Source organism: Camelus ferus, chromosome 4 (genome assembly GCF_009834535.1).
Source record: "Camelus ferus isolate YT-003-E chromosome 4, BCGSAC_Cfer_1.0, whole genome shotgun sequence".
Classification (NCBI taxonomy): Eukaryota; Metazoa; Chordata; class Mammalia; order Artiodactyla; family Camelidae; genus Camelus; species Camelus ferus.
The window spans coordinates 65,950,658-65,975,899 of record NC_045699.1 but is presented as its reverse complement, the minus strand read 5'-3'; the positions used below and the strand labels follow the sequence as shown (position 1 = coordinate 65,975,899).

Here is a 25,242-nt window from a genome sequence, read left to right as displayed (position 1 = left end):
TGGAGGTATCCCTGAGTGCACATAGACTGTGGGTTCAAAGGCCTGGAGAGAAAGGATGAGGTGGACCCCAGGCCCAAAGGCTCTGGGAGGGTCTGGGGAGAGGTCCCACAGCCCGGGTATGTGGCCAAATCCAGCACTTTTGGGTGGAGAGGGAGCCTTGGGGCCTGGCCCAGTTCCCCACCCTGGTAGAGCTGCTGCTGGCAGGCAGCTGCCTGTAGTCTTTTCAGCTGCTGCTGCTGCAGAAACAAATGACGGCACTGATGAAGAACAAGAGAAAATAAAAATGAGTACAGAGGGAGGGGGTCTTGGAACGGGGGCTGGTATTTTTTCTTAGGGTGTGGTTTCTGCTTAGTGGCTGGGTGACTGTGGAGGTTTGGAATGTGGTCCGACAGTGGGTGGGGTGGGTATGGGGGACGGGCCAAAGGCAAGGAGCAGGGGTATTAGCCAAGGGTCCCAAAGCCCAGGGCCACCAACAGCCCAGTCGGAACAGGGGCCTGGGGTGGCACACAGAACTGGGCTTCCACCCAACACTAGTGTGTTGGTCCCAAAGGCCGCTGGTTTTGAGTAGCCCTGGGGAGGGAGACAGATTTGAAAGAACAAGAGAAACAAAGGAAGAGGGGAGGGGACTGGAGGTAGAGGAGAGCATGGTTCAGATCTCCTCATCTGTAAAATGGACCTGCCTGATCCAAGCTGAGGCCTCAGTCTCATCTGTTAAATGGGTTTAACTGTCTCTCCCTCCAGGGGTGTTGTTGGGAGGATTAAGTGGGTTAGTGCACAGTGATGCTCTTGGCACAGTGTTCTGTGAGTGGAAGTGATTGTTATTCCACTGGGTGCTAAGGAAGTTTTCTCCTGGCTACACAGCCTGCCTAGCACCTAGCCCCGGGCCTGGCCCCCAATAAATATTTGCTGAGGGAGTCCGTTGCAGGAGTTGCTGTGGGGAGCCCCCATGCCCACAGCCACTCCTCTCCTGTGGGCACAGGTCCTCACTCAGACCACGAAGTGGAGGGTGTAGGTGAGCTGGTGGCCATTGTCCCAGGCGTATAGCACCCGCTCCTTGGGGTTGTAGTCGATCTGGGTGGTGTAGGCGTGCTCGTTGAGGAAGGGCAGCTGCGGGCTGGCATCGGTGCCCGTGTGCGTGTCGAAGGCGTAGGCCACGTGGCCCTCCTGCTGGTTGTACGTGTCCACGGCGTACAGGATGCCGCACACCAGGAAGCAGTTCCCGTAGGAGTTCCGACGCAGCCGCGTCTTCCACGTGGTCTCGCGGTGCACTGACAGGTCGCCAGGGTCCAGGCGGCTCAGCACGATCACCTCGGACTGGGCCTCGTCGCTGTCGTCTGTGGCGGGGTAGATGACCCACAGGCCGCTCTCGTCCACAGCGAAGTCGATGTCCGAGTGGCCGCGCCACTTCCAGGGGGTGGTGTCTTCATACACCACGTCAGGCAGCAGCGCCCAGGAGGCCACGAAGCGCTGCCGCAGGTCGTACTTGATAATGTTCTTGGTGAAGGCGCGGTTGTAGTAGAAGGCACCCTGGTACACCACGTGGCCCGTGCCGATCCAGTTGTAGGGCAGCTTGTACATGTTGCTCCAGCGGCCTGCGGTGGGGGGCGCACGGTCACACCAGAGCCTCCCAGACAACCCCCAGCCCACCCTCTGGACCGATGAGGACACCCAGGACTCTTCGGTGCCCCAGCAAGCAATGGATAGCGAGTGTGCTAGGGGCCTGGAGCTTGGCCAGTTATCTTATCCAATCAAGACAGACTCATGAAAGAGGTACTATTATTATCCCATTTGCCGAGGAGGAAACAGGCTCAGAGGGTTCAAAGTCACCCAGTTGTGGAACAGCACAGCCAAAATTTAGACAGCTAATTCCAGCCCCTGTGTTCTGTCTCAGGGTGTTCGCTCATGCTGTTCCCTCTGCTTAGATTGCCATTTCCACCCTATCTGCCTGGGGAATGCCTCTGCATCCCCTCCTCTGGGAAGTCTTCCCTGATCTCCAGCCTGGGTTCCGCAGCCCCCTGAGGTCTCCCTCTAGCACTAAACTGAAATTGTTTCTTTAAGCCTTTGTTACCCATATCAGATTGTGCATTTCTGGAGGGCAGATCATGTCTAAACGACCCTTTCTCCCCATCATGTTCCAGATCTGATAACCCAAATTCTGCCCTTCTCTGCCCAGACTTGACGCTCCTGTAAGGCCTGGGGCTCTGTTCACCTGTAAAACAAGGTGATAACCCTCCACCTCATGGAGTTATGAAAATACCATATGCTGACACACACAGGGTGATTAGCGCATAACAATCACTCAACAAGTGGAAACTCCAAGTATTATTACCCTTGACAGTAAGTTATACTCATGAGGGCAGGACCATGTCCATCTTGTTTGCCGCTGCATTCCAGCTCCCAGCACGGTGCCAACACATAGGAGATACCCCCAGACTCCCTTTTTTGTGGGAGGTGCTGACCATTTGGAGCTAGGCCAACCTAGCAAAGTCTGGACCACAGGAAACCACAAGGCAAGGAAAGGCCAAGTCCCCATGCGGGACCCGCCCCAGGCCACCCACACCTGCCCCCTTCCCATCCCAGGCGTTCCCGACCTTGCTTGAAGTTTTCCAGGTTACGGAACTCCACCAGGCTATTTCCATAGTAGTAGTTGGTGACGTAGATCCTGTCATCCCTGGCAGCAGGGTCCTTCATCCAGGCTCCCTCGTGGCGCCCGTAGCTGTGGTGCCTCACGGGGGGATCCACGGCTCTGAGGGTGCCCTCACAGCTCGCCTCCTTGCCTGTGAGGAGCGAGGGGTGCCCATTTGGTACGCAGCCCCACCAGCCCCAAGCCAGAGCAACAGTCCTGGGAATATTATCTGCATCTTACTTAAATCCCTCCTGAGGTTCTGTTTGCAGCCTTTTCTTTTCTTTTTTTTTTCTTTTCTTTCCTTATGATCAAAGCAATGTCTGATCATTGTAGAAAACCCAGAACATTTAGAAAAGGAGAGTGAAGAAAATAAAAATCATTCAAAATTCCACTATACAAAGACACTTTTAAACATGTTCTATTTCCTTCCTTTTCTTTTTTCTTTGCATGTTCAATCATGCAGACATACTTAAAAAAAAAAACATGATTCTTCTGAATATACAGTTTTATGTATCCTGTTTTGTTTTCCCTCCACTGAGCAATTTCTCACATCATTAAATGGCCTTTTAATGATGTGATTCCAAGATTCCACCAGGCCACCAGACAGCTATGCCCTTGAATTTATTTAACCAGTCCCCTCAGTGTTAGACCTTTCGATTATTTTCAGTTTTCTGACACTAGAAATAGGCTGCAAGGAAACCAATTAAGCTGCAGCTGTTGTCCACAGATCTGATGGATCCTTTAGGAAAGAGTCCTGGAAGTGGAATGCACGTGGACGAAAGTAGGGAATGGTTTTAAGGCTTGCTATCACAGGTTGCCAAGATACTCTCCAGAAGGACAGGCTCGATGAATTGAGGAAGATTTCTACCTAAGACACAAGCCAAAACTGCAAACGTGCACATAAAAACAGAGCCAAAGGGCTGGACAGAGGAAATAAAAACGTGAAAATAGTTGCTGAATTTGATGACAGGATCCTAGGTGATTTTTTTAAGAAGAATTTGTTGAAGACACTACCTGTTTCACTGTAAATGTTGTCAGACTGTTTCTGTAAAGATCAGATAGGAAACATTTTACACTTTCCAGACCACATACTTCTGTCCTATATTCCCTCTTTTTTTTTTTTTAACAACCCTTTAAAAATGTAAAAACCATCCTTGGCTCAAGGGCTATACAAAACCAGGCTGCAGGCTATATTTGGCCCACAGGCTGTGGATTGCTGACCCTTGGGAGGCTTACTCACCTTGGCTGGGGACTTCTGGGCGTGGAGGTGGCTCGGTGGGCAGGGGACTGGTGGTGGGAGTCGGGGTAGAGGTGGTGGTGGGATTCGAGGTGGGGGTGCCAGGAGCCGAGTCCGCTCTCTCGGAGGCCCTGGGTCCAGCCTCGTCACGCTCTGCCAAGTTGGGCTCGGGTGGCCTGCCCTCTACCCTGGGTGGCAGCTGCTCTAGCCAGGAAGTGCCCTTGAGGGCGTTGTCTGTGGAGAGAAGTTCCTGTGCTCAGATCCACGCGGCACCTGCTGCCGCCCAGGGTTCTGCCCAGGCACACCGGGCTCCCAGCTCTGGGGCCATGGGGGGAGGTGGGAGCAACCCCAGAGGAGTACAAGACCTCTAAGTGGGAGGGGGGAGGCCTTCGTGGTCAGCAGACTGGCTCCAAGCCCCTCGGTGAGTGGCCTCAGCCAAGTCCCCTGCCGCGGTCAGCCTCAGGAGAATCACGAGGTTCACCACGTTAAGCTGTTGTACTGATTAGAGAAAAATGTATACAAAACATTTGCACAGATCCTGGTAAATATGAGGCGCCAGTTGTGAGACCCCTTTCCCTCCTAGGTGTCAAACACTGTACTAATTCTTTCATTTCCTGTATTCAATTCCAGAAGGCAGAAACCCTTTCTCCCATTTTACAGACTTTCTCCTTGTCCTCTGCCCTGGAACCACCCTCTAGTTCCTCTCACCTAGGATTTGCCATTTCAAGTAGGAAGGGCAGGTGCAGCCAGCTTCCCGTCACCTCTTGACCCCTCTCTCTGTCCTCTCGTTCGTCTCCTATCTCCCATCTCTCAGTTCCTGGCACTCCCACCCCCACCCCTGCTTTGCTGATAGGAGGACTTTTGCAGCTCCATGGGACTGGTTTGGGGGCATCTCTGGATCATCTCCGACCCACATAATTCCCTGGGCTGGGTTGGATGCGGTCCGAGTAGGGAAGGCAGGAAGACTCAATGGCACACAGCAGGGGACCAGGACTCCTCAGCTTCCAGGTTCCAATCCTACTAACTCACTGTGGAACCTGGAGGCAGTCACTTCACCTCTCTGGGCTGCTTTCCTCACCTCGATCAAGTGCAGCAGCACGTGTGAGAGGACTCAGGAAGCTGGGATGCCAGGGACAAAGGAATGGTGCTCTTGTGACTGTGATGGTGTGGGCCCCAGGGATGCACTGAGGCCCCCTGACTCCAGGACAACTGCCTGCCTTCTTCCTTTTCTCTCCCTGCCGGCCTTCCTCTTTGCTCAGGGGCTTAGCTGGGCCCCACTGTGGAGCAGCCCTGGGAGTCTCTCGGGAATGGGGGCACACCCTCTGGTCAGCGGGCCTCAGGAGTGCCTGCCAGGACAGGGGCTTGTTCCCACGGGCCTCGCTGACAGAGTCAGATGCCTGCAGCTGTTCTTGGGCAGAGCCCGGGGCAGGGGTCAGGCTGAGTTGGCAGGATTCAGAGCCAACAGCTGGCACCAGGAGCTGGGAGAAGAGGCCCTTGAGCCATGAGAGACCAAAAACTGAGGGGGGCTCTTGAGGGAGACTGGTCCCTCGCAGTTCCACCCCCCCAACACCCCTTGGGCATAGGCTGGGCAGAGGGCCTCGCGGAGGAGGTGGTCAGCAGGCCCCAGGAAGGGGGAGCAGGCTTGGGACACCTCTCAGGGACATCAGACGAGAGCAGGCGTCAGGGGAGGGGCTCAGAGGGACTCAGGAGCCCCACCAGTGGGGATGGCCCAGAAGTCTGGGCACTCTTGTTTCTCAGTTAACTATTTTGTTGCCCTTTGTTGTGATCTGGCAGGAAACTGTAGGAAAGATACAGGGGTCTGTGGGCTCTTCTCTGGGGGGACAACAGTGAGAGATGCTGGAGAGGCCATCCATCCTAAGACCAGTCTGGAAACGGGAGGTCCTCCAAAGACCCCATGGCATTTCCCAGAACCCTGGTCTGTCTCTGCGTTCTCCCACCCCACATGTGGGGCTGCCTGGTTATGGGTATGTTTTTTGCCACTAGACTCTGAGCTCTGTGTTAAGCAGAATGTCTGGAAAATACAGCAAGTACATAGTGGATCTTCAGCAAATCTTTTAGTGATGAAGGAAAAGTCCAGTGAGGGTGGAGACAGCTGTGAGAACTGGAGAGGAGCTGAGTAGTCCTTTGTGTTGATTTTATCATTTCATTCCCAACAGTCTTCTGAGCGGGGATTATCCTTTGTGTGGGTGAGCAAAGAGCACCAACGGGTAACCCATGGGGCTGAGATCTGGGGCTGTCTGACTGGAGAGAAGACCCAGGTCTCCTCAGGGGCCCCCACTCCCCAAGGTTCAACCCACCTCCACCCCCAACTCACCAGCCATGGCCTCCGGAGCCTCCTTCCTGCCCGCCTTGTAGTAGGTGATGCCTCGGATCACGGCCTGCTGCTGGGCCAGGGCCCGGGGCTTGGCTGTGGGCCGGGGGAATCTGCTCTTGCCGCCCTCCATCCTCAGCTTCTCCGCCTTCAGCAGCTTCTCCTTAGGAGGTTTTGGGAGGCCCTTGTCTACAAAGCTCTTCTGCACGGTGCCATATTTGTTGTCCTTGCCTTTCCCTCCAGCTGTGTCCTGGGGGAGAAGGGAAGTCTCAGAGTTGGGGGATGGTAGGAGGGATGTTGCGGGGCGGGGGAGGGGGCGATCAGAGAGGCTCAGCATGTGGGGGCTGGAAGTTAGTCATGTTGCTTCAGGCCCTACATCCCATGAAGTCACAGCTTTCCTCCCATAGTGGTTACATACATGACTGGGGTATGCCTCAGTTTCCCCACTCAGCTCTCTATTTCCCCTGCAGGCTTGAAGCCCACCATGGTAGACTAGATTCCTGATCCACTTCCCAGCTCTGGCACACTCCCAGCCTGGGGGGGTCAACTACAATGGTCGGCTCCCTGGGGAGGTAGGTAATCACTGGTCAGCTTCCCACCCAGTCTCTCTCACTCACTGGTCTCTGCATGTAGACAGGTTCTCAGGCTCCTAGGCAGGGTGACCAATTCATCCCAGTGTGCCTGGAACTTTCCCAGTTTTAGCACTAAAAGTCTTGCATCCTGGTAAATGCTTCAGTCCTGGGCAGACTGGGATGGTTGGTCATCAAGGCACTGCCCAGAGGGCATGCTGTTTCTAACATTTTGTGAATTTTGTTCCTTTTAGTTCCTTTTAAATGCCTCTGATGTCGGCTTGGCACAAGAACACAGAGCCTATGACATCACCCATTGTTAGTCAGAATCCCTGGGAGATACAACAAGGACAGTGTCTAGACCCTCTGTGCCATTCCCCAAACAGGAGTCATTCTTGCCGTGGAACTGGCACAGGAATGAGCAGGAAGCCAGCTCGGGGCCAAGGCACCAGGCTTCCTCCCTGCTTTATCAGCGTCTAGGTGGTCCCCGTTGCAGACACGAATGGCCTCATCATCACAATGTCAGCACAGGAGGCAGAGGGTGGAGAGGAAGAGCTTGGGGCTTGGCAGTCATGCAGATCCAGGTTCCAGCACAGCCACCCTCTCCATGTGACCTCACTCCACGTTTCCTCATCTGCGAGACTGGCAACAAGCATCCCTCCTCATGATGGGTAATGGGGTAACTGACATAACGTTTGCAAAGAAGTCAACTCCCTTCTTCCCCTGCTCCCCAAAAACTAGGCTGCCATGGGAGTGGTGGGGGCTGTGTCCTGTACCTGGTGACTGGTCAAAGGGGCATAAATGGAATTGAAGTCTAGTCTGTACCCCATTTGCCAAGCCACACACCCTGGTGTGTGTCTTTCACAGGAAGGAGCCTTTATACGATTTGCCCAGAGGGAGAGCCTTTTCTGCAATTCATCTCTTTTTAAATTTGCTGAAAGGTCTGTTGTATGTCATGGGTGTCTCTGCTTGGTGACAAAACCACTGCTTCTGCTCACTTTGTGCTCTGAGCTTGAATGTGGAACGTCTGGGTGTTTGCTGCAGGAGTTCTCTACCCCAGAATGGGTTGGATGAAGTGGTATTAGTTGGCTGGGGTCCCGGAGGCATTGCCCACCTCGCCCTGAGCAGGTCTGATCCAACCAGGGCCCCAGTCACAGCAGAGGAGGCTAAAAGAGGTTTTGCTACAGGCAACTTGGTCCCTCAGGGCCAGGCAGGGAGGGTCATCTCTACAGCCTTGTTCCCACTAGCTTAGAACTAGGAATGAGAATACTGCCAAATGCTTGGCTCAGGGGACACACCCCTGGGCTGGATCTCCATGTCTGCTCCCAGCTCACCTGTGTTGACTGCTCACTGCACAGCAGGCACCACCTGCCCCTGCCCCGCCACGGACTCTCCAGCTGTGCCAGCTCTCAGCCCCGCCCCATGGCTAGCCTCAAACTCCCATCTAGCTGGCCCTCAGGGCCGAGGTCCTAACACACTGTGCTCCCAGCCCACCCACCTTCTGGCTCCATCATCAGAGCCCTGGCCTCACCTGAGCCTTGCTCCCAGGGCCGGTGGCCGGGGCAGCGGCAGGTGCTGTGGCTGCGTCCTTCTGCAGCAGCTGGAGGCCCAGGCTGGAGAGCTCCTTCTTGATGCTCATCATGATGGCCGAGTGGTTCTCATAATGCTTCAGCTGCTCACTGAAGTGGCGCATGCTCTCCCTCACCACCTCGTTCTCCCGGCTCAGGTTGGCCTTGATGCTCTGTGGGGGCAGGACCCTTTCCAGCTTCCTCTGACCGCACCCCCTCCTCCGCTGCCCTGGGGGTCACCCCAACTTCTGCCATCAAGCTTTGCTGCCCAGAGGCTTTTTTGCCTCTTCTGAGCAGGGCCTAGGGGAAGGGGTGGGGGCAGCACCAGCAAGCATGGGTGGAACAAAGCCAGCTGCTAAGAGTCCCTGTAGTTATTAGTTTTTTATTTAAAAAGTGAATGAATGAAAAAACAGATATGTTCATAGTACTCAATTAAAAAGATACAAATGGGTATAAAAAACTGTCTCCCACCCACCGTTTCTCAGTGCTGACCTAACTTTCTTTCTTTTTGTCTGTCTGTCTCTCTCTCTCTTTCCTTTCCACTTTGTCTTTTCACTTGAGCCTTTTCTGGGGACTCTTGCATATCTGTGTGTATAGTGCTGCCTATTCCCTTTACTGGCCACACAGTCTGCCACGGTACCGATGGGCCAAAATGTATTTAGCTAGTTCATTATGGATCCATCATTTAAAAAGTTGCTCTTTTGCTACTTTAAAATTACTTTTTAATTTCACAAGTAATACATATATACCTCCTTTTCATAAAACACTCAAACAATGAAACTCTTTGGGGCTCTGATTCCTCCTAGTCTCTAAGTCTCGGACTTCTCTCCTGGGTGGGGTTGGCTCCTCCCACAGAACCAAGCCCTGCCTTTACTCCTAGTCTTATTCTCCTGCCCAGCCTCATCTCCTCCTTGCTGGGGACCTTGCCTGGCTTTAGCAGCCCCCAGCCCCACCCCTACTTCACCCCGACCCCGTAGTATCTCCTGAGCTACTCCTGGTTCTGAATGCTGCTGGAAACACATGGACTGCTTAGAACCACTAGGCTCCTCTCTGTGGATCCCCCAATCCACAGATCCTCATTGCTGGGCTTTGTCCCAGGCTAGTCTCAACCACTGGGCAGGTCTCAGGAAAGCTAGGTGGTCTGGCAGATATCAGCCCCAGGTCCCCAAAGCCTCAGCATGTCGGGAGTATGTGTGACATTCTTTTGTCTGAGTCTCCTTCTCAGCTGAAGGAAGAGAATAGAGTCAGATACAGGAAGCACCTCTTTGCTGTGAAGCCCTGGAGCATCAGAATTACGAGCTCATATTCATTGACAGAAATTTGTACAGAGGAGAAGATAACCTGAAAATGATTTAGGTCCATTCAACCCTGGGTGTAAACAGGTTCAGGGGCCAAAGACAGCAGGGCAGGAGCTGGGACTGAGCTGGGTTCAAATCCTTGCTCTCCACTTCCTGGCTGGGTAACTTTGAGCTAGTAGTGACTTTACCTCTCTGAACCTCAGTTTCCTTGCCTGTAAAATGAGGATCCTTATCATAATAACAACTAAATGTCAGGGTGACTGTGAGGACCAGAAAGGCTAAGGAATAAGAAAGTGCATTCTAAACTGGATCACAGGGCAGACAGAAGGCAAACTGTGTAAGGCAGGTTTCTCAGCCGCAGCACTGTTGACATTTGTGCGCCGTAGGGCTGTCCTGTGCACTGGGAATCCCTGGCCTCTACCTACTAGAGCCAATAGCACCCACCACCTACCTCCCCCAAGCTGTGGGGGACAAGCAGAAATGTCTCCAGATTTTGCTGTCCCCCCACGGAGCAAAATCACCTCTCATTGAAGATCATTATTATAAGGGAAGAAAGCAGAGGGAAGCTGGGACCCCAAATTGCTGCCTGACCTCCTGTGATGTTTCCCCCTTGGGCAGAGGGAGCCAGCTCTTCCTGAGTGAGTTTGCTCCCTCCACCGCCTTCCAGGATTAGTAGAAGTTTTTTGTTTTTGTTTTTGTTTTCAGTTATCACTTAGCGAACAGGAAGCAAAGCACAGATAATGCAAAACAGAACATCATTAAAAAATCATTTCTTTATGACTATGGAAATATTATCTGATTTGTTCCAGGCTCTGCAGAGGTACCCTCCAGATTGCCTGGCTCACAGTTACATGAAGTGGGTTAACATTTCCTATGATTACAAGAGGAAAGGTCAAAGGAGGCTAACTGTGGAACCAGACACAGCAGAGCCTGGCACGTACTAGATGCACAGGAAATAACTGGTGCACAGTAGAAATTCAACAACTGTTTCTCCCAGGCTGGCGTGGGCCTAGCTCGTAAGAGATACTCACCAAACACATTTTGAATAATTAAAGCCACTGTGACCCCAGCTTTCGGGTTAGTAAGGGGTTAATCTCCCATCGTGGGGCACAGGATGCCCAGGTGCCCCCTCCCTCTGGAAAGGAAGCTGGGAAAGGAAGCCCTCACGCCCCTCCTGGCAGCTGCATGTCCCCAGGCTCCCAGCAGCCCAGCAGGGACCGGATGCAGGAAACAGGCGGAGGCCAGGCTGTGCCAGCAGAGATGCGAATCTCAAACCTCCAGCCTTGGACCTCCATACTCACTCAACTCTGTCCCTGTCCTCAAGAGGCAGTCTCAGCCACCTGCCCAGCCCTCCAGCGCATTTGTCCTGACCAGGAGAAGACACTTAGCATCTCTGCCTCCGCTGTAGGTGGGTCCTGGGACAGCCATGCTGCCTTGAGCCTGGTTCCAGTGGGCTTGGCCAGTCTTGCACAGTGCTCGTATTTTACGTGCGTGGTTGCCCCGGAGTCGTACAATATGTGGGCCCTGGTCTTGGCGAACTGAGGGCAGCTGCAAGTTACAGCCCCCTCCACATCCCTTTCACACAGCCAGCACATGCCTCAGTTTCTCCACCCAGCCTTCCAGCTTCCTGCAGGTCTTTAAGCCCAGTCAGAACTCTTCCCCAAAGGCTGGACTCTGTGGCTTATATCTCCTTCTCCCAGCTCCCTGCTGGACTCCCGCTTCTAACAGCCACCAGGGTCCAGACAGAATTGCCCAGGCCCCTTCGGACACTGCCCTGGGCCCCCAGCACCGTACCAGCCTGGCCTCTGGCTCGAGCCCTGCCCTTACCTCTTCCAGTGTGTTCATCTGGGAAGCCACCTTGTGGACGTAGGCGTGCACTTTCATCAGGTCCATGCTGTACAAGGTGCCCTCCAGGAGATCCACCATGGACTGCAGCTGCCCGGGGAAGGGTGAAGGTTAGGGGAAAGGGCCCAGCACTCGGCCAGGCACAGAGGGTGCAAAAGGAGCCCCACCAGAGCCAGAACCCCAGAGCCTCAGAATGGTCTGCTTGACTAGACCCAGCTTGTTCATATCACGAGAAAAGCACCGGTTCCATCTTTTGAGCACTTACTGTGTAGCAGGCACCGGGTATGGGCTTGAATGAGCCAATCACTTAATCCTCAACAACCCCATGAGATGCAGGAGCTCCATCCTCATCCCCCGGATCCCTCCTACTGCTCCTTGGGCCCATCCCTGGCTTCCCTGTGCCTGGGAGGGTATGTCCTCCTGGGGCTGCCTGTAGGCAATGCCTGCCTGCTGCGGGCATCTAGAACCCAGCCCCCGGCCCCTGGGGCTGAAGCTGGAATGTGAGCCGAGACCACAGCCCTGCTGGGCTTCTTTCCCTCCCTCTTTCCCCCACCAGTCCCTGCTGCTGCTCCCACTTCAGTATCCGTTTTCCCAGGAGCATTTTCCTAATAAAACCCCTGCACACAAGGCACTCGCCTCAGAATCTGCTTCTAGGGACCCAGCCTAAGACGGGGCTTGGGTAACTTTTCATCTTACAGTTGGGCAGCTGCCGCTTACAGAGGTGAAGCTAAGGCCACCTGGCTGCTAAATGGTGGGGCCAGGAGCAGAAGCCAAAGCCTCTCTCCTATCACGCTTTACTGCTCCTGTCCTGTGTTCAGATGGGGAAACTGAGGCCAGGAGAGGGGGAGGGGCTTTCACAAGTCAGCGGCAGATGCTGCGTCTCCCTTGCTCAGTTCCGGGCTCTCCCCTGAGCCGCCCCCTCTCCTTCCCCTCTCTGTGGCACCACATCAGGGTGTGATCCTTCTCTCCAGATGGCCAGGATGCCAGCGAGAGTGTCAGGGAACGCTTGGCACAGGGGACGGCTTGGGAAGTCAGCTTTCCCTTGCTCCTGGTGGGCAGCTCCTCCAGCCCCCACTCCTGTGTGCATTTCTCAGGGTCTCAGCAGACCAGCACTCCTGCCTGGCCTTGGCCAGCTGTTTCCAACACAGTTTTACTCCCACTCTCCCAGGGGTGTTCAAGCTGTTTTAAGCCAGAGAGCTTTTCTCTGAGTAGACTCTGATCTCTAAGACAGGAAAAGGGGGTGGAAGGCTCTGATGGAAGGAGGGATAGGACCTTCTCTGCTCCCCTACCACCCTGCTCAGGCTCTGAGGGGTTACATAGTGCTCCCAGGGCTCTGTGGAACTCAGTTTGAGAACAACGCATGTAGACTCTCCTGGGCCTCAGCTTCCTTCTCGGTGAAGTGGGCAGCAAGGCTGTGGTGAGGAGCAGTACTGTCTGGGCAGGGCTCAGCTCAGAGCGGGCACACAGCAAGGGCTTTGGGAACATCAACAATCATGATTACTATTCCAGGTGGCTAAATGGAACTTCCCAGCTTCGCTCTGCTGCCTTTGTGGCCACCCAAACTGGGTTCCCAAAGCACAGCTTTGACCATGGTTCTCTTCCCTGCTAGATTACTTGCTGTGGCTCCCCAGTGCCCATAAGTAGCTTCTTATCTTCTGTGCCTGGTATACGAGCCCTCCTTGATCTGCCCCTGCCACCTTCTCTGGCCTCAGCAAATGTTCACTCTGGGCCAGTGATGAGTAAGACAGACGTGAGCCTTCATGGTCTTTCACAGGCTGTCAAGGAATGCAGAGTAACACACAGGTGCCCAGGTCATTAACAATGGGGCGTGACCTTGTCTGGAAGTGAGTGTGGGTTAGTAAAATCTGCCAGGAGGAAGTTTGGTTTGAACTGAGCTCTGAAGGAGGAGCCCAAATTAGGCAAAGATGGCAGGAGAAGGACATGCCAGGCTTCTGGAATAAAGGGAACAGCTTGTGCACAGAGCTGGAGTTGAGAAGAAAGATGGCGTGTTTGAGCTGTGCTACTCAAAGTGTGGTCTGCGGACCAGCACCAGTCTAAGCTGCTTGTTACCAGCCTGTGATACAATAACTACAAAAAGTGAGAGTAGGCTTATACACACTTTCAGAGCCATTTGACAGAGCAATTTTATACCTGTGGACTCTAATAATACAACACTGGAATTTATTTTGCACATCTATTTCCATTCCATTTCATTTCTCTAACAATTCATTTTTATAGTATTTTACAGAAGTATTGGTTCTTGACAGATCTTAAAAAAAATTTGGTCTTTCACCCCCTACAGTTTGAGAAGCACTATGTTAGAGGAACTGACAGGTGCTAGTGGGGCTGGGGCAGAGAGAGGGCAGGAAGGCACCCTGGGTCACACCTACTCCACTGACTCTCACCCAGAATGTCCTTATTTCTGCTCTACCTGAGGGACTCCTACACATCCCTCAAAGCCCAGCTCTAATATTACCTCCTCCTCTGGTTTCCCATGGTCCCTGGGACGTCCCTTGGCTCAGCGCTGACCACACTGCCATTACCAAGGTCAGGAGCTGTGTACCCACAAGACTAGGGATTCCTCAACAGTGGGGCCACGTCTAGTTCATGTCCAGAAGGAAAGGGGATGAAGAGGAGAAAGGTATGCCCCCTGAAGCCAACCTCCCCAAGAAAGGGGATCTAGAATCCCATCCCTCCTACTCAGAGTTATGCCACATCACAGCTGGAGTTCTTAGCTGGAGGGGAAGGGGTGGGGTAGAGACAAGGGGTAGGTACAGGGTGGGTGTGCCCTGGCCCTCTCCACAGTGGCTTCCCCTAACCGTCTCTCCTGGGGGGCTGTCCACGGAGAGCCCCCCACTGAGGGAGGGGGAGCTAAGCCAAATGGGAGAGGCCTCAGCCCTGTCTCACTCTGTCTCTGTCTGCTTCTCCTCCTGGGGTTCTCTGGGTACCTCTCAGGTACTCACTCCTGCTCCAACAGTGTCAGAGAGGCAGAGTATCTTCTCTGTGTTCCTCCTACAACCCCACCTGTGAGTTAATCCCACCACTGCCCCCCTCCAGTCCTCTAAGGCTGAATAAAAACCCCCATGGCTGCTGTGCACTGAAGGGCCTAAAGGGCCTAAAGGCCACTGGGCTCCTGGCTGAGAGAACTGCCTAGTGACCATTCCAGTGGGCAAGGGGACACAGCAGAGAATTCCTGGGTTCAAATCTTAGTGCTGTCAATTTATTACCATGTGCTCTTAGGCAAGTCACAATCCCTCTCTGGGCTTCAGATTCCCTCCCCCCCACCCCCGGGTAAAGCTGGGAACTTTAGTAAGTTCCCTCTCCAAAGGGTTGTAGCAAGAATTAAATTAACCAGCATTTTAAAAAAGGTTTTGTGGATCCTCATGTCAAGTATGCTTACAATTCAGTTATTGAGAAGTAGATCTGAAAGTTGGGTTTGTCCCTGTAACTGGCCTATGGCTTCAGTGCCTGGAGTCTGCAGGACCCTAGTGGATCCCCAGGGAGATAGTGTGGCCCAGGGACTCACAAACTGTCAAGAGGCCACATGGCCTAAAAGTTAACCCCCCTCCCCACCAACAACTTTGAGAGTTTTGGTATCCATTCAGTTGTTACAAAAATAAAACTAAAGTTATATTTAGAGAAAACATTTTTAGCCACATGCTGGGAGACAGTTGTTCATGGGCCTCTTGCTTTTCTGCATGTCTTGCCTGCAGAGGCACTGACTGTCCTTCTTGCAGACCGTCTTGTACAGTGAGCAGCCTTGGCACATCCAGAGAGTATTTCCCTCTGGAGCCGGGAAGGCATGTCGGTGCCTGTTATAAAAGATCTGGAGTATCTAAGTTGGGGCTTCTCTCTCGGAAAACATCCGTGTGTGTGCAGGTGTTACATGGCCCTCACGGCATCCCCCTGTGGGAAGTGGAGTGGGAGAACCAGTAGAAGAAAGTGGAGACACTCTGAGTAATAAAGTCCTTTGTCCCTGGCTTGTGTCTTCCGACAGTGTCCATGAGACTGGCAGGCTAACAAGTAGGGTGACATTTTAGGCAACTTCACAGTTCTTGACACAAAAAGGGCAAAATAGATACACGTTTGGAAGAAATTATTAACGAAAAAGATCCTCTCAAATGCCACCAAATTATCTGGGCTATTGCAAAAATGAAGACAGGAGAGCAGGGTGATTTAGAACACATGCTTTGGACACAGCAGGACCTGAGTTCAAATCCCAACCCCACCAGGCCCACCAAACACCAGATCGAGCATGGTGTGGACGGCACAGAGGTGCCTGGCTGGCTGGGGGACTGTGACCTAGCCTGCACATGCCTATCCAAGCCATGGGCCTGCTGGTGGGCCCCGCACGGGGCTGTGTCGCCCAGAGGTGGTGCCACTTTCTAATCTTCCTGTGGTGGTGGTGGTGGGGTTATAAGTATAAAATTCACATAGAAGAATGGTATAAACTTGAGGCTGCATGTCATTATGTGAGAGTTCGGGCCAGGTACCCGACTTCGAGCCTCAGCTTTCTTGCCTATAAAATGAGGACAAAGATCCCATATTTCACAGAATCATTTAAGAATTTAGAGAAATAATGTGTAAGAAGAGCTTAGCACAACATCTGGCACATTGGTGGTATGTGAATATGGGAAATGTTATTATACATTGAACACAATCAAATGCCACAAAATTTAAAATTTAAAATACTCCATGGAGGTGCCAACAGATGACTTGGTTTGGGTAAAATACAGGACGCTGGAGTAGGTGATAAGGGTTAGATTCAGTAAACCAGCTAAAGAATGCTGCCTCCATCACTGACTGGCCGCATGGGCTCAGGCAGGCAGGGAATGGCTTCCTTTCAGGGATCCTCTGTTTCCTCCCCTGTGAGATGGGATGATAATAGTCCCTGCCTTAGAATGTGTGGACTTTTCCTGGAGGTACAGCCTGGCACCAGCCCATGCTAGGTACTCACGCAGGAGGGGTTCCCATCCCTGCCTTTACTCCAGAAAGTCTACCTTAAGGAGCTCGGGTGCCTGTTTCTTGAGTTTCTCCATCTTCCACTCGTTCTCGCAGGGGTTGAGCGAGGAGGGCGGCGCCGTGCAGGAGCAGCGGCAGTCGGTCCCGGAGCTCACCGTCTCCACCGTGTAGAAGTCCTCCACGCGCGCCCGCCCGCTGCGCACGCGGCTGCACGCGTCCTTGCTCAGCGGCCGCATGATGCACTTGCAGCGGCAGTCGGAGCCCTCCGAGGTCATGCGCACCTGGTCCACGTCGCCAAACACCTGCAAGAGGTGAGCCAAAGGCCAATGCTGGGAGGAAGGGGGAGAGGAGGGGAGGGAAGGAGAGGGAGGGGCAGGTAGCGGGATCTCGCCCCCATCTGGCCTTTAGGGGCATGGGTAGGGTGGGCTGAGGAGCTAGTTAGCAACCCTTACAAGGAAACAGAGGCGTTATAATAATAAACAACAATGAAAAGAGTAATGGCTGCTGTGATAAACAGTTTGGCTGTTTCTCAGTACATTAACCATAGAATTACCATGTGATCCAATAATTCAACTCCCCTCGGTATATACCCAAAGGATTGAAAACAGGTATTCAAACAAGGACTTGTACATGAATGTTCACAGCAGCATCATTCGCAATAGCCACAAGGTAGAAACAACCAAATGTTCACCGACTGATGAATGGATAAACAAAGTGTGGTATATCCACACAATGGAATATTATTCAGCCATAAAAAGAACGAAGTACTGATACATGCTACGTGGATGAACCCTGAAAAATATACTAAATGAAAGAAACCAGACACAAAAGGCCACATACTGTATGATTGCATTTCTGTTAATATTCAGAATAGGCAAATCCCTAGAGAGAAAAAGCAAATTAGCGGTTCCCAGGATGTAGAGAGAAGAGCAAACGGGGAGTGTCTGCTTAATGGGTATAGGGTTTCCTTTCGGAGTGATGAACATTTTCTGGAACTAGGTAATGGTGATGGTTGCACAACACTGTCAATGTACTACATAAGTGCCACTGAATTGTATACTTTAAAATGGTAAATTTTATGTTATGTATATTTTACCACAACAGTAAAAAATATAAATGGAGACCTCTTATTGAGCACTTATTATCTCCCAGGTTTCATATGCCTTACACCCTTTAATAATATCTGTGTACGGGGGTATCATTACCTCCAAAGTCCTCACCATGGCCTTCAAGGCCTAGGTGAGCTGACACCCTCTCCCAAACCCCTCCTCTTGCCACTTTTTCCTTCATCCCACCCCAGCCTCAGGGCCTTTGCATATTTGGTACCCTCATCCTGAAACCCTGATATTTCCTTGGTTCATTCCTTCACATTAGCTTATACATCACCTCCTCCAAGAAGCCTTCCCTGATCACCATTTCCATTACTCTCTGTCCCCTTATCTAGTGGCTCTTATTTTCTTTATTGTACCTATTGCTGTCTGAAATCTTGTATCTGTGTTTGCTTATTTGTCTCCCATACTCTAATGAAGGCACCAGTAGAGGCAGGGGCTTTTTCTAGTTCCCTCCTATATTCCCAGAACACTGCCTGCCTGGCCCATAGTAGGAGCTCTGTACATATCTGTTGAATAAATGAGCCTGCATTTTACAGACACTTCAGAGCACAGGGCTAAGAGCATGGTTAGTAACTGTGAGATGGTGGGCAACCCAAACTTTCTGTGCATCTTTTCCATTTTTAAAATGGGGTTGTGCCTCATGGGTTGTTGTGAAGATTAAATGAGCTAATGGAGGTAAAGAACAGAACCTTGCAATCGTGAGCGTGTTTGAAGACATGTGAGCCATTATTAATACGGTTAAAGAAACCGAGGCTCAGAGAGGTGAATTCACATGTCCAAGTTCACATAGCTTTGACTGGGAAGATCCAGCTTTGGACCTGACTCCAGATCAAAATCACTGGGCTATGCTACTTCTCCTACAAATCTGTTCCCCCAAACCCTGTGTGACCTTAAATAGGTTATAGAACCTCTCTGAGTCTTGTTCCCTCATTGGTAAAATGGATGACTCGATACCCAGCCTCCTGGTAGTGAGGCTCAAATGAGATAACATGACCTCACTTAGTGGTTTCCGTACCTTCCTCCCTTCTCCTTCAATCCCACCCTGGGCTGCCATACACCCAGTGTCTAGGTGTGGTCACTGGTCACTGGTCACTTTGTGCCTGCAGGAGTCAGCTCAGTGAGATCAGTGGCAGGTGCCAGGCTCAGTTGCCTCCAGACTGCCTGCCCTCACACATCAGCTGGGCTCTGGGAGCCCCAACCCGCCATCCGCCTAGCTGGCTCAGTCAGCCCATCCTGGGCTCCAGACTTTGGGGACACAACTATTCATAGCTCAGTCAACAAACATACCAGGCCTCATGGCTACTCAGCTTTCATGGAAGCCATCATAACCCAGGTGAGTTCATGACTCTCTTGGACTATCTGCTGAGCCCAGCCCCCAAGAGTATCCAAGGGCCCTCTGGATACATAGGCACTCTGTTTCTCCTCTAAGCCCTCAGACACATGTTAGAGCTCCTGGCCTCTGCCAGACTGTGGTTGATACCTGGAGGTGCAGAAGAAATAGATGGAGGTACATCCTTGAACTTCTCAGCCATAGGAGAAGCTGACATAGAGAAAGTGCATAGAGAAAGCCACCCATAAAGACTGGTTGGAGGAGGGCACCACAGGGGACAATTTGAAACAGGAGCAGAGCATTCCAGGAAGAACAAATCAGATATGCAAAGACAAGCAAGGGCCCGGCACTTTAGAGGCCTGGAGGAGGTTCACTCTGGCTGGTGCTTGCAGAGAGCCTGGGGTGGCAGGAGGTAAGGCTGGGGTGGGGGGGCAGAGCCCGGCTCATGGAGGGCCCTGCAAGCTAGGTGACGATCTGGGCTTCTTCCTGAAAACACTGGGGAGCCATGGGAGGGTTTTAAGCAGGGGAGAGCCAGGGTCCGATCTGCATCATGGGAAGCTCACTCAGGCTGCTTTGTGGACAGACAGTGGATGGAGGAGGCAAGCCTGGGGTGCAGGGCCCAGGGACGAGACAGTTACTGAGAACTCACTGAGTGCTGGGCAAGTATGGGGCAGTGGTTAGGAACACAGCCATGGGCCACCTACAGCTGTGTGCTCTTGGGCAGATTACTTAACCTGTCTGTGCCTGCAGGTTACTACTAGTATCTACCCAATAAAGGGCACGTGAGGACTGAGAATACCAGAATACGCTGAGTCCAGCCACCAGGAGCACGCCCAGCAGCCTGTGTGTCGTAGTTGTTATTATTCCCGCCAGTCACCCTGACAGGAGGTTGTTTATCTCTTTGGCAGATATTCTTAGCAGTGTCCTACAGACAAGGAAACAGCCCTGGAGCTTGCTCAAGGGGATCAGAGCCCAGGGTGGGTGGACCAACACTCCCCTGGAGGATGAGGAGGGTGGGGGAGGGGTGGCTATGGGTGGAAACCTTGTCCTGGGCTCTCTGTGGGCCAAGTGTACTCTGGGCACTGCTGGGCAATTTTCCCTGCCTGTGAACGTGACAGCCAGGCTCGGCGGCTGTGCATTCCTTAGATCGTTGCTAGTGCAGCAGCCTGCCTTCTCTTCAAGGCTTCTGGGCCCCCTTCCCAGCTCTGCTGGGGCCCCTAGCCACCACCACCCACTCCCCCAGGTGGGGCTAAGAGACTAGTGGGTGGGTGTGGTGTGTTCTGTGTGGCCAGGCCAGAGAGGTCTCTTCCTTGGGACCCAACCATAATCTCCACGCCCATCCCCACCAGCAGCAGCCTCAACATCAGACTGCAACATTCCTTCCCTCCTCAGATGAGGTGCTACGTCCTGGTGGGGGCGGCCAAGGCCCTGACATGGGCCAGGAGTCAGGAGTCGGAGGAGGGCCTCTGCTCCAGCCCCAGCTGCCGGGAGCCCAGGCAGGGCCCCACCTCCTGTGGTTACTGTGTCCTGTGGTGTTTGACTGGAGGCTGGAGAGCGCCATGGGAAGGAGCCAGGCCTGGGCTCAAATCCCAGCTCGCACGTGTCCTCCCTGCACGGTCTTGACCCCTCTGAGCCTCAGCTTCCCCCTCTGTAAAATGAGGAGGGTAACAGTCCTTTCCTCATAAGCTTGTCCTGAGGCTAAAATGAGTCAATGCATGCAGAGCGCCTGGCACAGAGCCTGGCACAGAACAACTGCTAAGTGGTACCTGCTATTGAAGTCATTGCCAACATCCCTCCCTACATTTGTACATCATCTTCTACCTCTCTTTGCTCTCAACACAGCCCCATCTTAGAGAGGAGAAATCTGAGCACCAGAGAAGACTAGGAGCTTGCCCAGCATCACACAGCGCAGCCTGACTCCAAAATTTAGTTCACATGCTCTTCCTCCTAGGACCATCCCTAGTCATCAGGCAAGGGCTCCTCCACCAGCACTTGGGCTGGGATAGAGAAAGTGGCCCTGGACTGGGCCCAGGAAATGGGGCTCCCACTGGGCCTGATCCACCTTGCCCTTGGCATGGGGGCTGGAGTCGCTGCCAAGCAGGAAAGTCCCTGCCTCAGCCCCTCATCTCTTCTTCCAGCCTCACTCAGCACACTTGCTGCCAAAGCCCCCAGAAGTGTGGGTGGTTTGTGCTTAAAGAGTCCCTAGCTATTTGCAAGGAAATCCCACAATAAGATGGTGAGAAGACGTACTTGAGATTTTTCTGAAGAGAGCTGGATAAATCTGGCCAGAATGGGGAAGAGGAGACTTAACCCATAAAATGTTCTGGAAACAGAACAGGTTCAAATTGTGTTACCTTGAGATTGAGTCTTCCCTCTTCTCTCATAGCTAGCACAGACTCACCGAGAGGCAGTTTCCATGTCCTCCTGCAGGTAAAGACCTCCCCTAGAGCCCACTGCCAGCTCGACCCCACCCCCTGGATGCCCACATGCACTCCAAACTTAATCTATCCAAAATAGGGCCCAGCATCTTCTCCCACACCCATGTCTACCTACACTCCTGCCCAACCCAGATCTCTAGGCCTCCTTACTCTGGAACCTATCAGTCTTATTCTTTTGATGCTTCAACCTAAATATCTCCCATCTCCATCCCTTGCTTTCTACTCCATGGCCACAGCCTGAGTTCAGGTTGCATTAATTGCTACCTGGACAATACAGGAGCCTCCTCTCTGCTGGATTAACCTTCCAAAAGCTCCTCTTTGATGATCTGTTACTCTCTTGCTCCACAAACTTCCATGAGCTCTCAACTAGGGGATGCGCCTCAGAATTACCTGGGGTGGAAAGACTTGTAAAACACAGATGCACTGTCCTTACTCTGCACCCATTGACTCAGACTCTCTCAGGCTCCCCCAGTCATCTGGATGCTCACTAAAGGCTGAGAACCCAGACCTCCAGGAATCTTCAAACTCTCCAAGGTCCCTGTCTAGGATTTTTAAGCAGCCCCAACCTGACTCTTTTGAGACTCAGTATTTAAATCTGTTTAACAGGGAGGGACCACCGAAGTCTCTGAGTGTTGTGTAAGATCCTGAATGTAAATCCTGGGCAGGGGCCTTGACACCTAGGATGCTCTTCATGTACCCCAGCCACTGGGAGAGACGGGGCAAGACCTTTCCTGCAGAGAGTGGCCCTACACTCTCTGTGTGTGGAAGGACGACTCCATCACCGTGCAGTCCTTGCCTGCTCTGGGGCCTGTTTCCAATTATACCCACAAGCGGAAACTCCCTGAGCAGAGGAGGAGCAACACCTAAGTCTCTGCAACTGGCCTGGCCTGGAACATCTGATCCAGCCTGGGACACCACCGCCTGCTTGCTCCAGCCCCTCCTGCTCCCCTCCCTGGCTCAGTTCCCACAAACCTTGGCCTCCCCGCTGTCCACCCAGCAGCTCTTTCACAGACTGAGGTAGAGATGGGGAGTTCTCAGCCACAGTCCAAGGACATGCAGCGAAAAGCAGGTTCCCAGAGGTTTCTGCAGCCATGCCTGGGTGCCGTGTGGTTACCTGACCGTCCATCCTAACCTCCACACTGGGCAGCCCCTCAGAAATGCCAGGGACTCCTCCCACTCCTAAGATGGACAAAGCACTTCCTTAGATGGAAACTGCAAGTCCTGTTTCGGAGAGACCTTGTTATAAACACAAAATTAAAACACACTGAGCGAGGAGCTGGCCAAGAGTACTGGGGTTGAGCTGCCCCTGTACCCCCGTAAAGTACTGGGCAGGAGAGGAGGCTGGACCTCCCAGGAGCAGGAAGTGTGAGGAGGGGCCAACTTAACCCTTTAGGGCCCTAGATAGACTTCAAGTCCCAGACTGGCCCTCCAAAGGGCTCTCCCGTCACCCTCAGAAAATAGGACAGGCTTGAAGAGGAAGGAGGATTGTTACGGGGGAGGGAGAGGGTGATAATGAAAACAGCTCTCTCTACAGAGCCAGCAGGAGTCCGGCTGTGCTGAGGAATGCGGAGTAAATTCACCCATCACTTGATTTTTATTTTTCCCAGCTGGCTCAAGTGCTGTAGGGTGGGAGGTGTCTGGGGGAGGGCTGTGCTGAGTCCCCCAGCTGCTTCATCCTCTAAACTCTAGGATGTGCCTCCTCACCCCACCAGCCCCAGCTTGCCCTGGGACAACTAAACACACACACACACATCCCCAACCTAGCAAGTGTTTGGCTGACTCACTACATAAACAGGCTGTTGGGTTTTCTTTGTCTTTGCTTTGCTTTGAATGCAAGCCCTCCCTCCACAAGCTCTACAGCTCTCTGCACAGCTGGGAGGACACCTAAGACCAAATATTTCTCCCAGCCAGAGAGATGAGAGGAGGCAGAGTGCTGAACAGGTTTTCTGGGGGTTTTTTTTGTTTTTTTTTTTTTGCTCACTTGTTCCCCATCCTTAGCCAGGACAGGGAATCCTAGAAGGCTCTATATGGAAGGGAAATTGGGAAGATAATATTTTTCAGATGGGGTGGAACCAAGGTCCAGAAACAGACAGTGACTTGCCCAAGGTCACACAACCAAAGAACAACAAAGGGCCAGAATTTAGGTTTTTTGATTGACAAGCAAGCTGCCTTTCTATACATCCTAATTTCCTATCTGTAACATGGAAATGATACTCTTTCTCTCCTTGTCTTTGGAGCACACGGCCAGGACTGCAGCTCACTTGTTTGCATACCCTGAACTGAATCTTCAGGCTGAGGGTCTGTCAGTGCCCACTGCTCATATACTTACCGTGTGGCTAGTAGCCTCTACCCTTTACCTGCCTCACCTTTTACCCAGGAAAGAGGCTGGAGAGACAAGAAAAGTCATTCTTGCTCTCATGCTCTTCCTCACTCTCCCCCAGTCCCAACCCATCCTCAAGGGGTCCCTGCTCTTACTGACCCTAAGTGCTTCCTCTCTCCATGTTCTGGATCTCACCCCCTTTTGGGGTCTCTGTGGTAAGATTTCATAATGACAGTATCATTTATTGGGCACCCACTAAGTGCCAGAGTGATGCTAAGTATTTTCCAGGCCTGATCTCACTAATCTAGAGATCAACTGTGGGGAGCGGAAACTATGTTATTTCCGTATTTACAGGTGAGGAAATTGGAGGCTCAGAGAGGTGCATGCCCAAGGTCATCTAGCTGACAGATGGAGGTAGGATTTGAACCCAGGTAGATCCTTGACACCAGAGGAGATCCTTTTAGCCACAACTGAGAACAGCTCAGTTACTTCTGGAGACACAGTGTCCTCTAGAGGGTACATCAGATCCCTGGCAGGAGCGCTAGAAGTCAGTAAAGTGGCAAGCCCAGTTGGGTTCATTGCAGAGGAGCTTTGGGTCCCCAGTATGGCCTCAAAGCCTTGGCCCAGGGCCTGCTGCAAACCTAGGAGTCTCTGGGTAGCAATTACCACTGCCCCCACGTGGGTCGGCCTCCCATGAAAACTTTCAGCCAGATTTCCAGGTTGCCCTTGCCCAGTGCTCCTGGGAATCCCCTTCCTAGGCTGGGGACTGCATCTCCCAGTCTGTCCCTCCTCCAAGCTCCCGGCGCCCCTTCTCCCTAGCCCTGGGTTTCAGTGCTGACACCTCCCCACTACCCCGCACTGGACTGGGTCCCAGCGCCCCTTTCTGAGGCTCCAGGCCACAAGCACCCCTACGATCTCCAGAGCTTCTTCCCCGAAGCGCTCCTCTCCCGGGGTCCTGGCCCCTGTGGCTTCCGTGGTAAACCCCAGGTCCGGTCTCCCCTCTCCTGGTCCTTGGTTCCCGGCCCTAGACAACCAGCTTGGCCCGCACCCCCAGCCACAGCGCCCCCTCGCGCCCAGCTTCCCGCCGAGCTGCGCCCGGGTCGGAGGGCCGTGCGTACCTTACTGTCGGCGCGCACGGAGCCGGCGCGCAGCAGCAGCAGCAGCAGGAGCAGAGGCAGCGGCCGGGACTCGGGTCTGGGCGCGAGGGCGGCCGCGGCCATGGCGGAAAGGGCACGGCGGGCACGGCGGGCACAGGCCGCGGGCGCGGACGCCGGGAAGCGCGGGCAGCACTGCGAGCTGGGTGCCGCCGCCAGCTCGACCCGCGCGGCGCGCCCCCCGTCCGCCCGCTGCTCCCCGCCCTGCGCCCCCTCCCGCGCCGCTGGGGGCGGAGCTAGGGTGGAGGGGGGCACCCCACCCTGCCGGGACCGCTCTCAGCGGGGCCTCTTTGCCATTGGGCGGCTCTCCAAAGGGCATCCCTGCAAGGACACAGAATAGGGTCTTTTCCAAGTCCGCAGTGGCTGCGGGCAATGAGAGGATCGCGGGCTCCCCACGCCGGCCGAGGTCCTGTTCAGTGAGATGTAGGACCTTGGGCGTGTCTCTTCACCT

General features: G+C 53.2%; 1 protein-coding gene across 1 annotated transcript; it reads right to left on the bottom strand.

Annotated features, from left to right (window-relative positions):
- Window positions 1–333: 333 nt before the first annotated feature.
- Window positions 334–25,007, bottom strand: OLFML2A (olfactomedin like 2A). The gene is made up of 8 exons (XM_032478416.1): window positions 24,756–25,007; window positions 16,476–16,739; window positions 11,458–11,565; window positions 8,296–8,505; window positions 6,199–6,445; window positions 3,867–4,097; window positions 2,592–2,777; window positions 334–1,592 (listed from the first exon to the last, which is right to left on the bottom strand). The coding sequence occupies exons 1-8, from the start codon at window positions 24,855–24,857 to the stop codon at window positions 988–990; spliced, it is 1,953 nt and encodes a 650-aa protein (XP_032334307.1). The 5' UTR covers window positions 24,858–25,007; the 3' UTR covers window positions 334–987.
- Window positions 25,008–25,242: the final 235 nt, after the last annotated feature.

Coding starts and splice junctions, on each gene's coding strand:
- OLFML2A (XM_032478416.1), bottom strand. CDS start 24,857: ATGGCCGCGGCCGCCCTCGCGCCCAGACCCGAGTCCCGGCCGCTGCCT. Junction 4,098..6,198: donor GGCTCCGGAGGCCATGGCTG/GTGAGTTGGGGG, acceptor TTCTCTCCACAG/ACAACGCCCTCAAGGGCACT. Junction 2,778..3,866: donor CCCAGAAGTCCCCAGCCAAG/GTGAGTAAGCCT, acceptor CGCTCCTCACAG/GCAAGGAGGCGAGCTGTGAG.